General features: G+C 41.5%; 1 protein-coding gene across 1 annotated transcript; it reads left to right on the top strand.

The window, feature by feature from the left end:
• On the top strand, window positions 14,651-15,913 carry LOC8056008. The gene has a single exon (XM_002462378.2). It carries the CDS (start codon window positions 14,871-14,873, stop codon window positions 15,345-15,347), a length of 477 nt encoding a protein of 158 aa, XP_002462423.1. The 5' UTR covers window positions 14,651-14,870; the 3' UTR covers window positions 15,348-15,913.

Raw genomic sequence — 17,540 nt, 5'->3', positions numbered from 1 at the left:
TGTGAGACAAATATTTTGAGTTTAGTTAGTCCATAATTAAATAATATTTGTTAAATATAAACAAAAGTACTATAGTGTCTATTTTGTAAATTTTTTTAAAACTAAACAAGGCCTAGGTTAGGCATGCAACGGGCGATAGAATTTATTTAGAAAAATTTATATCTTTCTATATCTAAATCTGTGAATACTTAACATTCTATCCATATCCAAATAATTAAATTATATATTTATGATTTCAACATCGTATCGGTTTTCATCCACCGGTGAGCAGTGAGCTCGCTAGCCGTGCGGGAACTGCTGAAGCCGCACGCCGTATACATGGAACTGGGAGCGGGCGCTCCGGAGCAGAGTTTCCGTTCCACGACTTGACATCCGTAACGTTTCCAGAAAAAAAAGACTTGACATCCGTAACCGTAACAGGTTAAATTCCGTTTTGGCCAACGCATCTGACAGACGTCGTGCGCACATGCACTTGTGGATGGATGTGGCCTGTGGGCCAGCTAGCATGCAGGCGGGGGGCAGCTGCGTGAACCAGACAAAAGTTGCCACAGCGCGGTATATAGTTTAGCTGTAAAACACGAGATGAATCTTTTAATTCTAGTTAGTTCATAATTGGATAATATTTATCACAAACAAACGAAAAGTTCTACAGTACCGAAAACTTTTCACTTTTCGGAGATCTGAGTATCCAATTGTAGTAAATACGAGTGTATATTATTACTATACGATATTGATTCAGTGTCCACACGTTGACAAATGGTTGGTTATATAGAAAAAAATATATTATACTAGTTCACAACATTATTTTTTCTACACATACACAATTTAAAGAATTATTAATTGATATGAGACAGCCTAAACTAAACTTATTGTTCATGTTGTCACGGTGGGAGTTTCATGATAGTTTTATTCACATAGATAATTTTTAATGATATGACAATGTATTAAGAAGAAGAGAGAAAAAATAAGTCATTTTTTATATGATTACCAACATTCTATGACTCGTGAAATTAAATGATTATAAAATTATAGAATGAAACTTTTTTATTGAGAGTGGATGTTTTGCTCCATCATGGCAGCATGTATGCCCATATATCTATATAATAATATACTCCATGGTGGTGGATATGGTGACTGGTGGGGAGGTGCCTGGTCAACCACCATGGTGGTGAGCGCGAGCATAACGCGACTACAGGTAGCAAACACGTGTGATGCGGTGGCACAGGCCCAACGCGACTACGGGTAGCCGACACCACTACTACAAAAACGAACTTCCATGATATTGTTACTGTTCATTCTGTGGCGGGCGTTTTTTTTCTCGCTACGGTAAATCGTGCGATTTACCGCAGCGGGCACTTTTAATTAACCGCGACGGACACTTTTGCTCGATGCGGTAAATCGATTTACCGCAGCGGGCAACCTATCATGCCCGTCACAGTAAATTTTAAAGGCCAAATAGCCCACCAGCGATCCGATAGCAAGGGTCATATATATACGTGATGCTAGGGTTTGCTTGTCGAGTGTCCAAGTCCTCCCTCTGCCCACCTCAGCGCCGCTCCAACCTCCACTCCTACGCCTCGTCTCTCCACCCACAGCCCAGTCGGCTCTCTCGTCTCTCCCTTCGTCTACTCGCCTCCGCCGCTCCATCCTCCTTACGCGCGGCGGGTCAAGGTCAAGCCCCACTATCTTCGCCTCCTCGGGTGGCGCGGCTAGGCGCAACGTGCGGCTGCCCGCCCCTCCCTCTCTACCTCCTCGTGCGGAGCGGCTAAGCGCAACGTGCGGCGGCGCGGACGGAGCATGGCAGCACGATGGTGCGGATGGAGCCTAGATCCACGGCGGGGAAGGCGCCAAGACGCGGATCCCCCTTTGTGTCGACATGAGGTACGCCGCTGCTGCTCCTCTTCTTTCCGTCCCCCTCTCTTTTTCACTCATCTCACTGTTCTTCCTTCTCTCTTTCTAGATCCGGTAAAGGAGCCGCCATGAGCCAGATCTGGGAGGTGGAGGCTGGTAACGCCCATCTCCGGTGGCGGCGGGGGTCGTGTCTCTCCCTCCTATGTGGGGGTTGATTGCTTCCAGCGTGAGAAGGTGGATTAGAGCGGATCCATGGATGACGATGGCGACGACCTTGGACCGGTGACGCTAGGGTTTCCCTGGTGGCGGCGGCAACAGCCTGGATGGGCTCGGCGGGCCTGTCTAGGGTTTTTTTGTTTTTAAATCATTAGCCATGACGGGTAACATAAGATGCCCATTGCGGTTAATGGGATTAACCGCAGCGGGCACCTTATGTTGCCCACTACGATAATTCTATTTTCTGCAGCGGGCACAGGCGCCCGCCACAGTGTGGCCACGATTAACCGTGACCTTTCATTCGTGGCGGACGCCAATGACCGCTGTAGTAAACGTAAAGTGCCCGTCACGGTTAACACTTGTGTAGTAGTGCACGTGTGATGCGGCGACGCAGCCCTAGCGAGTGGCGGCGGATCCAGGCCTAGATGCAGGCCCAGTTTAGGCTGCGGGCTTTTTTTTCCTTTTCTTTTTTGTTTTTTAATTGATTTACCGAGATAGACCTTTGAACTGCCTTGGTAGATAACTTATTAACTATGACCTTTAGATTAGAGGAACTCGATACCTACCTCGGTTAATGTAGTGTGCCTATCTGGGAAAAGTTGTTTTGGTAGTAGTGACATACTCCCTCCATCTCAAAGAGTGACATTTTTATTTTCGGATATGACCATTCGTCTTATTCAAAAATTTTATATAAATTATAAAATAAATAAATAATTATTAAAATATATTTAATAATAAAATAAGCCATAACAAAATATATGATATTTAGGAAAAAATTTGAATAAGAAAGATTATCAAATAATATTCCTAAAAGTCAAAAACAACATTTTTTTTTTGACATGGAGGGAGCATATACATAGTCCAGTTCATAGTGCCATTAATTAATTCATCCGCACCTCCTTTCCACTCAACTGCAGTGTCAAGGACCTTTGTCTTCCTCCTTTCTATCGTTTGGTCATCTCTAGGCCATCAGTTAATCTGTACCCGGTGAAGTTTTAGTTAAGCAGCCAGGAAGGACAGGATCAGACTTGCATGGGTGCTTGGCAAGCATCCAAGCATGAGGAGTGTGCAGCGTTGTCAATCAAGCTTATAATAGAGGACAGACGAAACATCACAGCACCACGGGCGGATCCAGAGTATTAGGTCAGTTTCAATTAGACGTTTTATGAGGATGTTATGCACATTTATTAGGGTGCCACGATAGAAGATTTGGCCTTTTTACATGAAACGAAGAGAAGAGAGAAGAAATTTATTTCATCCCCACGACACGAGTTGGGTAGCGTTTCTAACACTATGAAACGAGATCGAAACTCCCACTGAGAAAGCAAACGAGTTTCGTTGGCACAGATGGACGCTTTGGGTAGGCGCGCAAGCGAGGTCGTCCACCGCGCAGGCGAGGCTCCACCGCCTTCGCCCTGCTGCCTGCGAGTTGTTCGCCTCCACCGTGCCACGAGCAAGCCGTGCATGAGCAGGCTCCTCCTCGACGCCTCGTGTGCTTGCTGGCTGCGTGCATGGCGCGAGCGCTGCGGGCTCTGTAACGTTCCGCCTCCACGAGACCGGGCCCACTTAAACATCTGACAGCCTCCACGAGACCGGGCCCACTTAAACATCTGACAGCTTTTTTAAGACATAGTCAGCCCTCACAGGGCAACACCAGTCTTTTCTGCACACTTTGTCCTCACTCATGTGCACTCGGAACAGTCTTTTCTGCACACTTTGTCCTCACTCATGTGCACTCGGAAAGAACTTCCCGGTCGGTCACCTATCTCTAAATTGCTCTAGGCGAAGCACGCTTAACTTTAGAGTTCTTTCGAGATGGACCTCCGGAAAAGAAGTTGCAACTTGTTGGTCCTATTAATCTGTGGGTCGGGTGTTACAGGCTCCACCGGCCGCAAACCGCGTCGGCACCGCCGGCCACGAGCACGGGCGCGAGCCGCACGCGCTCCGCCAACCACGAGCAGGGCGTGGGCTCAGCCGGCCGCGAGCACGGGCACAAGCCGCGCGAGCTCCGCCGGCCGCGTGCACGGCGTGAGCCGCACGGGCTCGAGCCGCGCAAGCTCCCCCGACCACGAGCACGGGCGCAAGCGCTTCCCTGCCACCTCCTCTGTTTTCTTTCTGGCTTGCTGCGCACAGACTGTGAAGAAGAGGTAGGGAGAGATTGGTGGGACCTGAAAAGAATAAATAATCTCTGAAACCGTATAGTAAAATTATACATTGAAAGAGAGATCTATTTTATACTAAAATTTGGAAACTAGGAGATGAAATTTTACATTGAAACTGACCTTTAGTATTGCTATCACCTGATAGCAATGATTACGTAAAATCGATGAAAAGTTATTGTACATATAATAAGAGGCAATGATAAACATGACCATAGCATCAAATGGCAGTGACACTAATACATGCTTTGCGATTCTAAATTCTGTGTTCATGCAACAAACAGTGAGACAGCCGCAATTAGCGTTTGTTGTTTATTTTTTGACTTATTTATTAAATGTAAACGTGTTGGCACAATTTTCACATAATTTTGAGGTAAAATAGTCGAACAGTTTAGTTCTGGAAACGATCATATATATCAGGCTGGCAGACTTCGGCGCGAGGCCTGGCTTAGCGTCCGAGCTGACGGCTGCCTACTACAGACCGAGTTTTAGTTCGTGCGCCTCCCTTGCTACCATGTCTACTCAGTCAACTGGAAGGGAGCTTCTGGACGGCACGAATAATAATGCACGCTCAATTTAGGTATGAAAATTAAGGTTTGTTTAGAGTTCCTCGCATAAAATTATTTTATCATATGCATGAAGCATTAAATATAGATAAAAAGAAAATTAATTTCACAGTTTAATTATAAATCGTGAGATAATTCTTTTAAGTCTAATTAATTCATGATTAATTATAACTGTTACAGTAATCTATATGTGTTAATAATGAATGAATTAGGCTTAATAAATTTGTCTCGTGGTTTCTAGACAAGGTATGCAATTTATTTTTTTATTAGTATTTGAAAATCTCTCCCAACATTCTTCTGACACATCTAATATGATTAAAAAAATTGCAAACTAAACAAGACCTTAAGTGCGCGAGGAGTTAATAAAGAGGAAACTTAGAGCTCGGCAGAGCCATATAAAAATTAAGTCCCTATTTTATGGGTATCATCAAATAGAAAATTTTCTCATCTTATTATTCTCAGTGCATTAGCGTGGGAGCTGGGAATCTTCAAGGCCGTATACTAACACTGCTGGAAAACGAAGTACTCATGTACATTTCACCAAATTTCCCGACGGAAAAATTACATTTAACCTCACAATTATAGGAAAACACATAAGAAAATAGTGTAACCGACCGAAAAAACAATTTTCTATTGTGTGTTAAAAGACATAGGAAAACAACAAAATTTACGTGTGTTGGTATTTCTTAACGTATGTGAAGAATGCGCAAGCGTAAGGATATACTCCCTCCGTACTCGAAAAAGAAATTATTTTGGACAAAGTTTGTGTCAAATATTTTGGGAATATAAATCATGAATAACTTTTAAGTTGTTGAGTTTGAAAATGTGAAAATTATATGAATAGTTTTGTCTTGAAAATACTTTCATAATAATATACATATATCACTTTTTGATAAATAATTTTACGAGAACAAGAAGTCAAAGTTATACTTTGAAGACAATATCACTGTCCAAAATGACTTTCTTTTTGAGTACGGAGAGAGTACTGTTGTAGCACTTAACCCGAAATTATTAAGTGTATTGTATTTTCATAAGGAACAAAGGTATAAAAGTCTAGGCTATTGGTTCGGCGTAGGGAATAAAAGGACGATAACGTGGAGGATTACAAGGGACGAACAGGGCTGTCACCACCTGCCTCCTATTCCTCAACCAAAGGGAATGATGCAAACAAAGGTAACTTTTAGCTTAGACACCATGTCTATGCTATTGGTTACTACTTAGCATTGGCTCGAAACCTCTATCTCTATCAGGAGTCCTCTACTAGAGTATTTATTACTAGAACGAACGACGAAGCCACAAGTATGTAATAAACAAGACTAACATACTTAAGCTATATTATTTTTTAGATTTTAAACTAAAAATTTAAAATTATTTCCAAACCACCTTGAATGTTTACATGGTTAATACCAAAGTTGTAGTGGCACTCAAGCTATAAGTTTGTTGGTGATAAGTTTAAATTTGAGTTTGTTTACAGTCTTGAATATTTGTTTTGTATTCATATATTTTGAGATTCAAATTTGTAGTTATCACTTTTCTATTTGGAATTATTTAAGGACTGAAATATGTTCAATACAATATTACAAAATGTTGATATATATACAAAAAGCTAGCTGTCTACTCAATGGTAGAGAACAATAATAAGTTCTAAAGGTTACACACACTAGAAACAAGAGTATATATATACTAATGACTACCAACATATAACTAGATCAACATCCATGGTCTTGGCAACAAAATGTAATGACCACCTATGCAATATTCTAACGTTGCACCACATCATGGTAAAACTAAAGCCATATGAGCTTACACATAGGTTAGATCTTGTGCGCCCATGATGGGACTAAGGGTGTCTGATCTTTTGTTAGATAAAGATAACTCTCAATTTGGTAGGAACTTGACACACATGATGTGGCTTTCCGATCACAAACATGTAACCTCTACAATTGTAGTACCATATTTTCTCTAGTTATCAATCATGTGATATTCTATCGACCTCGCTATAAAGGCTAATCTCTACATGTGAATCAAAGAACACAAGCAAGAATAAGAAAGAATGCAATCAGTGTTGACAAATGCAGATTCAACAATTGACTAGGGACTATACCCTGCCGAATGATACAATGAAGTATCAAGGACCAACTAGTGGATCATCTAGCAGAGCGTAGTTTTCTGGCAGCCTTTTTCATGGACTTGGGTTAAAAGTTTTTCCAATGTTACCATGACATAATTCAATTTCTACATAAATTGCAAGCATTACTCATCTATTGCCACATTTACCTTTCTGTACATACTCTTGTGCAGCTTGTGTGTGTTAGGGCCTAATGGTCCCAAGGGACTGAATTAGGGCTCTAAAAATCTATCATGACAAATCTTAGCTTATCAAAACTATTACTCCCCACTTGTGGTGCTTGGCCTAAGGACAAGATCAAATGAACAAAGAGTCCCTAGGGCCATCTTGCTAAACATGTCCTTAGCAAAGAGCACACTAAGATATATAAGGTCCTTACTTGTAGAATTTTAAGCCCTAATGCTAACATTGTAGCCTACAATCCTAGTTGTCACACAAAGGTTCTTGCACACAAACTAGCACCAATACTAAGCTGGAACAAGTAAGTAATGCAAGACATAAAAGAGGGCAAAGAGATAACAATTGCTAAAATGCAACCCTAGTCTATGATGGACCTCCATTGAGATAGGCTCCTAAACAGTATGTCTCTCCTAGTCTTGGTGTTTGCTTCCAACCAAAGTCAATGGGAGCCATAGTCTCCCTATGCCACTCAAATAGTGTATCCCAATCTTAGTGTTGAACTGCACCTAACTAAAGTTAGCATCATGAATCACTACATCTCATAATTAACACCACTATCACCTAAAATGCTTATGATGTTGGATCACAAATAAAAGGGGGTGCGAGTCACTAAGTCTTGCTTTCCATTCTCCACCTGCTCAACTAGTAACCATGGTACCATGTCTAGAGTTTCTCCATAGAGAGAGAGAGGGACAAAGAGTCTACTCACCTCTCGCACACTGATACCATGCTAAACCTTGTGACCCTTGGAAGGTCACTGCCATGAAGACCACTTATATTCATTGAAAGATAACACATGATGTGAAGTGCTCCACCTCACAATTGTTAACTCTTGTAGCTACCTCACACTATACAATACTGGAACCATTCATCTATATATGTGTGTTTGTCATGCCAACATATGGCCCTCTAACACACTACATCTCTCACTTTTCTCTCTCAATGAGTTCCATACACCCCTCCATTGAATAAATGGCCAAAAGGCACTAGGAAGACCCCTCAAGGCATATTTATAGCCCAAACCTTAGACATAGTCATTGAAAACTAATGGCAAATGTGCCCTAATGGTCACATGTTGCACAAATGCAACAGTCTGCATTCTTTGGCCATACAGTCTAGTGCATTCCGTTGCAAGTGTCCCTCAAATGGCTAGTATTGACACCCCCAATAGCTAGTTGATGTCACATGCTAGTTTTTTTGGTGCTCACATAAATGACAACACCAAACCATCTCTTGATCACAAAAGCACGGTCAACTTCCAACACCTCTGACAAGATTGTCCAACACTCACAACTCCTTCTGGCTAGACCATTTGGTCAACTTAGTTCTTTAGAGACACCAAACCCTAGCCTCTGTCATTTGTCTTTGGATCATTTGGTGCTCATAATCCATCTACCTAAACTATCTAGTATTCTTTTTTGAACATTGTCTTCACATAGTGCCACTAGGTAGACTCCAACTTGGTAGTCTAGTGTGTGTGCTTTTTCCTTAGTGCCAGATTGTACCTTGAGTGTGCTTTGTTCTATTCATTCCTCTAACTTCTTCTCACAAACTTTGATTGAGGCAAAACTTGTTCTGTTGGATTCCTTGCACCATAACTACGCTCTCTAGACTATATGTTCATCAAGATTGCACCACCATGAGGACTTGAACATCTACTTGAGCCTTTGCTCAATTAAGCCCCCTTCACTGGCAATCCTAACTCTTGAAAGGTCTTCATCCTTGAGTCTTTGGTTGCAATACTTGACACCTCCATGATCCACTTGATTTTGAGTTGTTGATTGCTTGCTTGACTTCTTGATTGACCTCATTGTTCAATCTTGTTCTTCAATTGTCTTATCATCAACCATTGGGGATTTCTCCATTCTTCATGCTTTGTGGCCTAGCATTAACATCGATCCTCCAATCCATATGCTAGCCACACATGCTATGTTGTCCTCAACTTTCTTCTTCATCAATGCTTGAGGACACTTCTTCGTATTCATACTTTATGACCAAACATAAACATGCTTCTCCAAAACACACACATTAGTCACAAAAGCAATGTTGTCATTAACGATAAAAACTTGGGGGCTTAGAAGCTTACAGTGTGCCTTTACTTCTTAGAGTAGCTTTATAGACTTGCTTGGTAGGCTTCGCTCTAGGTTGGAGATATTATTGTGCGGTGAGTAAGCATGCTAGATAAACCATAGAGCAGAACTAGATAGGCATGGATAGGTTCATATTGAGCAAAGTTTTAGTTGCAGCCAAGATAATCTTGGATACATATTTAGATAGATAATGGTCCTTCCATCGAGTTGTTACAAACAACAGTAACTTGGTAAAAGTTGTCCAGACATTTGCAGGTTTACTTTGAAGGAGCTCATCCATCTGATTGGTGAATGATCAATTATTAGGTTTGTTCGATTTATTGTGACTTGAGCTTGAGGAATCTGAGCTCATGACCTGAACTTGTAACTTGTCTATATGTTGTTTGTGATGGTAAAGATGTACTTACCATGTTGTTGTGATGATGTGTAATAAAATGCATATGATGAAATTGGCACCTGTGGAAATTTCTAATGAAGCTGCCTGTAAATTAAACCTATAGTTGTGCAGTTGCATCGGGAATATATATGTACATTCATTTCTCAATGATCAACTTACTGTATATGATACCGTTTTACAGTCGGTGGTGCTATAAACCGACTATACAAACTTTATTTCTACCGTCTGATCCATTTGTTCAAGCAAACTGACTTTACAGATGTATTTGCACCATGGGTTGATATTGTAAAACCGATAGTACAAAATGCATTTAAATTGTTATTAATTGCCTTGCCTTCTTGTAGGAATAGTTATTTTTCTAGTACGTTGAACTGCAATCGTCTATCCAAAACTACCGTATGTAGTAAACAAGGTCCTAAATTGACTGTACTAGGCCGTGCTTTTCTACGGTAGTGGGAGCATATAGTGCACGAAGGAAGCGGAGTGCAGCCGCGGGAAGAGCAAGGTAGTGTAGGAGGAGAAGGAATCACTACCAGAAAGCTGAGATTTCGTGAGAGTGGATTTACTCTCACGAAATACGGTTTTACCCTCACGAAAATGATTCGTGACGAGCAACCATCACACATTAGTTCTCACAGTATTAAGATCAGAAAAATACAATTTGCAGGAGAATGAACCGTCATGATTTATTTTCCTGGTGAACATTCATGACGGCGATCTCCACGAAAATTACATACATCAGGTTTGTGACAACCTTTTCATGGCGGTATTTTGTGGAGGTAGCCGTCATGAAATTAATTCGTGAGAGCCTCAAACTCACAGGAAAATAGTATTTCATGAGAGGGAGGCACCACCACGAAATAAGTTTAAACCTTCATGAAAAATAAATTTCATGAGAGCCAGAAACCATCACAGAAACATGTTCAGCCCTCATGAAATATGTTTTATCTAGGAGTCCAACGCCACCAGGAAAACATGTTCAACCCTCATAAAATATGATTTTCAGTCCAACACCACCAGGAAAACATGTTCAAACTGTCATGAAATATGGTTTTTTTTCCAATAGTCAATCCAAATCATATTTCGATACATTCATGTATTCAACTAATTTCAATCTAGACATATCACAAAGTGTCCAACACTTGCACTCCAAGCATATTACATAGTCTCCAACACAACTACATTAATAAAATACAATATTATCTCATAAGTCATAACCAACTAACATAAGTTCCAGCAGCCAACACATACATAGCTCAAGGTCAACTAGTACAACACCAAAAAGTTTTATTTCAACCTAGGGTCGCTGATTAGCAAAATATATAAGCCTAGGTTAGCAAAATAAACCTAGCATCCATGACGGTCAGTGTCCACAACAGCACCACTAACATGTACTTCAAGTGGATTAGTACTGACATGTGATGGTCCAGAAACCTGCAGGGGATCAATCATGGTCTTAGACTTCAAGAAAAAAGGATAGTTAGGTTTACTATTTTCAATACACAAAAATTTCACAAACCACAGAAGTTAGGTTTAGCTATTTGAGCTCACCAGGGTGGATGTAGTCGCCGAAGGAGGAGGAGCTCCTTGGCCGCCGAGGTCACCACACCCTGCATCGATCCAGGCTCCAAGCCCCGTGCCGCTACCAGACTTCATTATAGCATATGTATTCAAAGCAACAAGCTAGTTATGGTGATAGCATGTATAGTTAATAGAACAACACTTTTGTATCACTAAGCTATTGCTTGACAAACCATGACCATATAAGAAAGATATCTAAGTTTGACAGCATTAACTAAATCTTTGCACGCCCTACTACTGCAATACAATAGTCATGAAGATAATGATATCTAAGTTTGACAGTACAATAGTCTATGGAGATAATGATATAAGAACCCATGAAGCTGCAAGAATTTAAAATATTGTTTACAAATTAGGCAGGGGCAAACTTAAATGTCTTTCTAATTAGTTAAACTAAATCTTTGCACTCCTTTGGGATTTATAATTAATTAATTACTGACTTTGGTTTAGGGTTTAGGGTTTAGGGTTTAGGGTTTAGGGTTTAGGGTTTAGGGTTTAGGGTTTAGGGTTTTCAAATATTGTTTAACTGAAGCAATCAACTTAAAAATTCCATGCTATTCAGATTTACACTTTGTAGATGTTGCATTGTTAATTATTGTATTTATACTATAAACTTATAATCACCAGTGTTACCTAATCTTCCATAGTATACGTAATGCAGACACGAAATGATAATGGAATTAGGCAGGGGTGTGCGAGTACATGTACCTGCGAGCTTGAGTTTTGTCGGATGGGTGCAGCGGTGGCCACGGAAAGTACTGCCCGCAGAGGAGGAGCGGTCGAGCGCCCTCTGCCGCCGCTGACTCCCGAGCTCGCGTTCGTCATCGACTCCATGCCTCTAGATCCACAACGAAGCACAGTGCGGGCTGGGGGAGAGGGTGGCGCGGTGCAGGGCTAGGGGAGGGGGTGGCGCAGCGCGGGGCTGGGGAGGGGGCGGCGCGGCGCGGGGCTGGGGAGGGGGCGGCGCGGTGCGGGGCTGGGCGAGAGGGCAGCGTGGTGCAGGGCTGGGGGAGAGGGCGGCGCGGTGCAGGGCTAGGGGAGGGGGCGGGGCGGCGCGGGGCTGGGGAGGGGCCGACACGGTGCGGAGCTGGGAGAGGGGGCGGCACGGCGCGGGGCTGGGCGAGAGGGCAGCGTGGTGCGGGGCTGGGGGATGGGGAGAGGGCTAGGGTTTTGGCTCTATTTTATATACTTGTGCTTTTGATCCAACGGCTCTGATCCATTAGGGGTTCATCCAACAGCTGGAATACATTGGGCCACATAGTGTTTGCCCAAAAACCGTTGAATGGGCTGAATTGCACTCTTCTTTTCCAAATACTCTCTAAATTGAATAAGACATAATTTTTAAACTATAAATAAATTCAAATAAAAAAAATCAACTACAAAATTTTAGAAATTATTGACATTTACATCTTTTGTGTCAATCATTTCTCCATCTGAATTTAAATTTTAAAATACGAAAACTTCAAACAATATTGTTTGAAAAATTCAAAATTCAAAATTGAGAAATTCAAATGTAGTTTTCCATGACAAAATGATTTCAAATGAAAACATTGTGAACTACAAAGTTCTATAACTTTTAAAGATCTAAAACTTTCATTTTGGTCATCTTTTCAAGTGACATTAATTTATCAATTCAAAATTTGAATTTAAAAAAATGTCAACTTGAAACAACATTTTTAGAGAGTAAATGATTTTAGGTGATAAAGTCATGAATATACAAGTTGTACAACTCATCAAGATCTACAACTTTTATTCTGGTCATTTATTCATCCGGCAAAGTAATAGTAACATTGTTCATAAATTTTACATATCTCTCATATAGTTTATGAAACTATATCAGAGATATGTAAAATTTATGACCAATGTTACTATTACTTTGTCATATGAAAAAATGACTAAAATAAAAATTAGAGATCTTGACCAGTTCTACAACTTTTATGTTGATGACTTTTTTAGCTAAAATCATTTACTGCTTCAAAATGTTGTTTGAAGTTACTATTTTCTGAAATTTAAATTTTGAATTGATAGAACAAAGTCACCGGAAGAGATGACAAAAATAATAGTTGTAAAAACACAATAAATTGATAGGGCGTAATTTTAGAAATATCTAGGAAAAAGAATCACTACATTTGGAGTTAGCATGAGGGAGAAAGACTAGTTACAAAATTTCATTGCAGATTAAAAAGAGAAAACTTTTGTTCATGTTCTTTAATTTCTAGTATTTATGTAATTTATTTTTGTACTGAAAACTAACGACCTATTTTTCGTGGCGGTTGGAATGACTCTCATGAAAATAGACAATTTCGTGGCAGGATAGTCATTTCCATGAGGGGTACTTAAATACTCTCACAAAAACAGCTGATTTCATGACGGTACGTGGAGCGCTCTCATAAAAATAATGTTTCGTGACGGGATTTATGTCACTCTCATGAAAAGGAATATTTTCGTGAAAGTGTGTTTTAAATTCTCACGAAAAAATGTAAGCCTCACAAAATCTCTGTTTTCTGGTGGTGAACAAAGGAGAGGGAGAATGATTCGCACGCTCAATCAAGAGATAAGCTGGAACTGGAAGTCGCGCGCAGCAAGCTCTTAGCTCTACACGGCATGCAGCAGGAGCAAATAGCCGATCGACACCAGATCGGAGCAAATAGCCGATCGACACCAGATCCGCCCCGCCGTAGGACCAAATGACACCATATACGGCCGACTGCTGCCGGAGCCTGACACAATAATGGCGATGCTCTCCGGCCGCGAGGTGGCGAGAGAGAGAGCGCCACCTGCTGGTCCCCGGCCAGTCGGGGCTGCCCGCTGTAGTAGCACACACCGTTGATGCGCGAAGGCAAAGCCGAAGGCGACGGCGACGGCCGCATGCATGTCCTCTTTTGTTTCGTTTCCAAGTCATGGCATATATATAAGCTGTAGTGAAACGCCTTGTCGTTGCTATTGCTACTACCCACCGGGAGGTACGGTGGGGGCCGGCCGACGCTTATCTTGTATCTGGGATCTTTATATTCGCTGTGCCTGTGTGACCCTGTTCGATCTTTGTTTTGTCAGTTTGTCGGCCACTCTGTGCAGCATGCATCTCGGTAAAACGTAACGGTGAGGATTCGTGTGGTAGGTTAGTTTGCTTTGCTTGTTATCTGAAACTAGTGTCATATATAAGCTTTGTTATCTGAAAGTACTGTCCAAGAACAATGGTTGGAGTTCCCCTATATCACTTTGTGTTTTATTATATATATATATATATATATATATATATATATATATATATATATATATAATGAGAAAGATATGCAAGTTTCCTAAAGTTTTTGTCTGACTGAACTTGTGCACTCCGGGCCGGTTCCGGGGGTCCGGGCCTCAAAGCGGGGCAAAGCAACTTGACCTGATGATTCTTCTTCCGTTCCTTATTGCCACATACCTACCAAACGGAAACGTGCGCGAGCCCCGACCACTTGCTGTACTGAGATCTCCAGTAGTCTCACCTCATCTCATGGAACAATGCAACACAAGTTTGGAGCTGTATTTAAACTCGCTTAGTAACATGATTGCTGTTGCAAACTCTATAGTCTCTCTCTCTCTCTCTCTCTCTCTCTCTCTCTCTCTCTCTCTCTCTCCTCTCTCTCTCAGACACACAAACACACGCACAGTCGGCACACACACCCCTATCACCAAGACTGTGCTAGTACTACCGGCCGTGTAATGGAGCAGGAGCTCAACCTTGAGCTCACCCTCTTCCACCCCTCGGTCTCGCCGGAGCCGCCCGGCTACTTCATCTGCATGTACTGCGACCGCAAGTTCTTCAGCTCTCAGGCTCTCGGTGGCCACCAGAACGCGCACAAGTACGAGCGCAGCCTGGCCAAGCGCCGGAGGGAGATCGCCGCCGCCCTGCGCGCGCACGGGGCGGCCGCCACCGCCACGGGCGCCCGGGACGCCGCCGCTATGGGCTTGGGCTCTCGCGATGTCCCCGCCAGGCCCCAAGGCACGGGTACCGGAGTCGTCGTCGTCGTCGATGAAGATAAGAGTGCAACAAGGATGGATAAGGAGAAGGCTGCTGCTGCTGCTGCCGCTGCCGCTGCCGCTCCCGCGCCTGCCCCGCCGAGCAACAAGAGGAGGTCGCCGGACTCCGGCTACGGGGTCGAGCGCGCCGAGGAGCTGGACCTCTCCCTCAGGCTTTGATTGCTGGTTCCTCTTCCTCCTCCACCTTTAATTGGCCCCGTTGTTGTTTGCTTAGATAATTCGATCTGTATGATGAGTGCAATAATCTTTTTCGAGTGCCTGGTATCTCTGGATCCATCAATTCCTCATGTAGTTGTGCAGTTATATTCTTCGATCTGATGATGCAACTTATCGGCAAGAACTATTGTCAGTCCATCCTTCTATCCAAAGGGCGTGGTATTTGGTGTGCTCATCGGTTGTGCCTTGAATCCTCCTTTGTGCGCAGTTTTTATTTAAGCTTTAGCTCGCTTTATTTTCGAAAGGGCCGCATGAGTTTTGCCGCAATGTTTGGAGCTTTTTCAAGTGATTCTAAATTGCGCATATGCCATATATCAAACTTTGTCCAATTTGTGATGTAGTAGTAATGCTTCAACTCTGCTTGATATCTCGCTTCTCGTGTGTCCCAGAGTATTATGATTCCAGTATATCTCGTTGTCAACTAGAACTGTGGCACTAGTACAGGTATCTATTGTACATCATTGAATTGTTGTATCATAGGAACTGAACTTCTCCTAGGATTCCAGTGATGTTTTTTCTCCTCATGAGTTTGCTTGGAAGGCATAACTATCAATTGAACTCCATATATATATATAGGAATGAATTCCCATTTTTTTCCAGTAAGCCACAGAAGCACATCCTCACTAATTTGCCAAAAAAAAAGAATTTGGGGTGAGTGGGGGCCGGGGGTCTTCTGAAACCTTACACAGAATTCCATGATAAACCCATCTCATACACCTTGCCTTCTTGACCTCATGTGTCCCATACTAGGCATATCAAGTGAAATTGAATTGGTCCAAATCCTCTGAACATTCAAGTCAAATATAGACACTCCAATATTAGGGCTTGTCATCCCATGTAATTAATTCAGTTGATGAATTTGAGCGTTGCATGTAAATTTGCTGAACCTTTTTCATACCATACTCCATGTTATTTTCAATATCTCTATCTTCTCCCAAAAGTCAAGTACTCCCTCCATCCTGCAATAGAGTGCATTCTGGCATTTGAGAGGTGTCCCCAAATATAGTGCATTTGGAGAACAAGAAGATAATATTTACTAAAAATATGGGAGACCAAAGTAATTAAGTGCTTACTATTTTTTATAGCGAAACTTAGATTGCACCCTTTAATCATGCAGAATAGAATCAGATTTTAACAAATTAGGAAGTTAAGTGAGGGGTACATGCGTCTATTGCCCTCTCTCTTATTTTATCTAAAAATAGCCACAATGTATTGTATTCCGGGATGTAAAGTAATGTGTAAGTCATTTCCTTTTTTATGCAAGTACAAATAGTCTCACTCAAAACTAAATGTCTAGCATTTGCATAAGATTATATACCCAACTTCTTGAAACTTATTAACACATAAAGAGCTTATGCTTTAGTGAGTTTGTCCATACATCACAAATACGAACCACTTACATAAAAACAAGGTTTACCATGACCACAACAATATAAGACATGAAAGGCACTTTTGTGAAGAGAATGTATCACCTAGCAAAATTAAGGTGAACTTCAATATATTGAGAAAGTAACAATGCACAAGGGATTTACAAATGAATTGATTCTATGTACTCATCCATGTAACTTAGAAAAGGTATATGCGTCGATATATATGTACTTCCTTTGTCCCAAAAACATGGCACGTTAAAAAATTTCCCAAAAAACTTGTCATTCTATCCCACTAACATGTAATGGATCCATCCAGATTAATTTAGAGTACTAATTAAACTCAAGGATATCAACTAATTTGCATGTGTGCATGTGGTTCATTAATTATGTGGGTACAAGTTGTTATTGTGAAAAGTTACCTAGGCTATGGCAACTATTTTTAAGGGAAACGTCTTTAATAAATAGGCGCACCAAGGTGATACTAATCTACATGAAAAATCATCGGATTTATGTTTTTTTTGGAATAGATAGAGTATGATTAGTTCAGGTTGAATATGAATATCAACAAAATCCAACAGACCCAACTCTCATACATATATATCTGATTCATATCATACATCATCGCAAATGGTTTGATTTGTCAAAATGGAGAAGTAAATAAGAGAGTACAAAGGAAAGATGATGCGATCTACATGAACCCCTCCAAAGAAAAGGATCAGAATGTCTTACTATCCAAAGACAAGACTGGCTTCTAAAGGATGTGAGA

The sequence above is a fragment of the Sorghum bicolor genome, chromosome 2 (assembly GCF_000003195.3).
Source record: "Sorghum bicolor cultivar BTx623 chromosome 2, Sorghum_bicolor_NCBIv3, whole genome shotgun sequence".
NCBI classification, from domain to species: domain Eukaryota; kingdom Viridiplantae; phylum Streptophyta; class Magnoliopsida; order Poales; family Poaceae; genus Sorghum; species Sorghum bicolor.
Note: the sequence above shows the minus strand (reverse complement) of the source record. Positions and strands in the feature narration are given on the sequence as shown.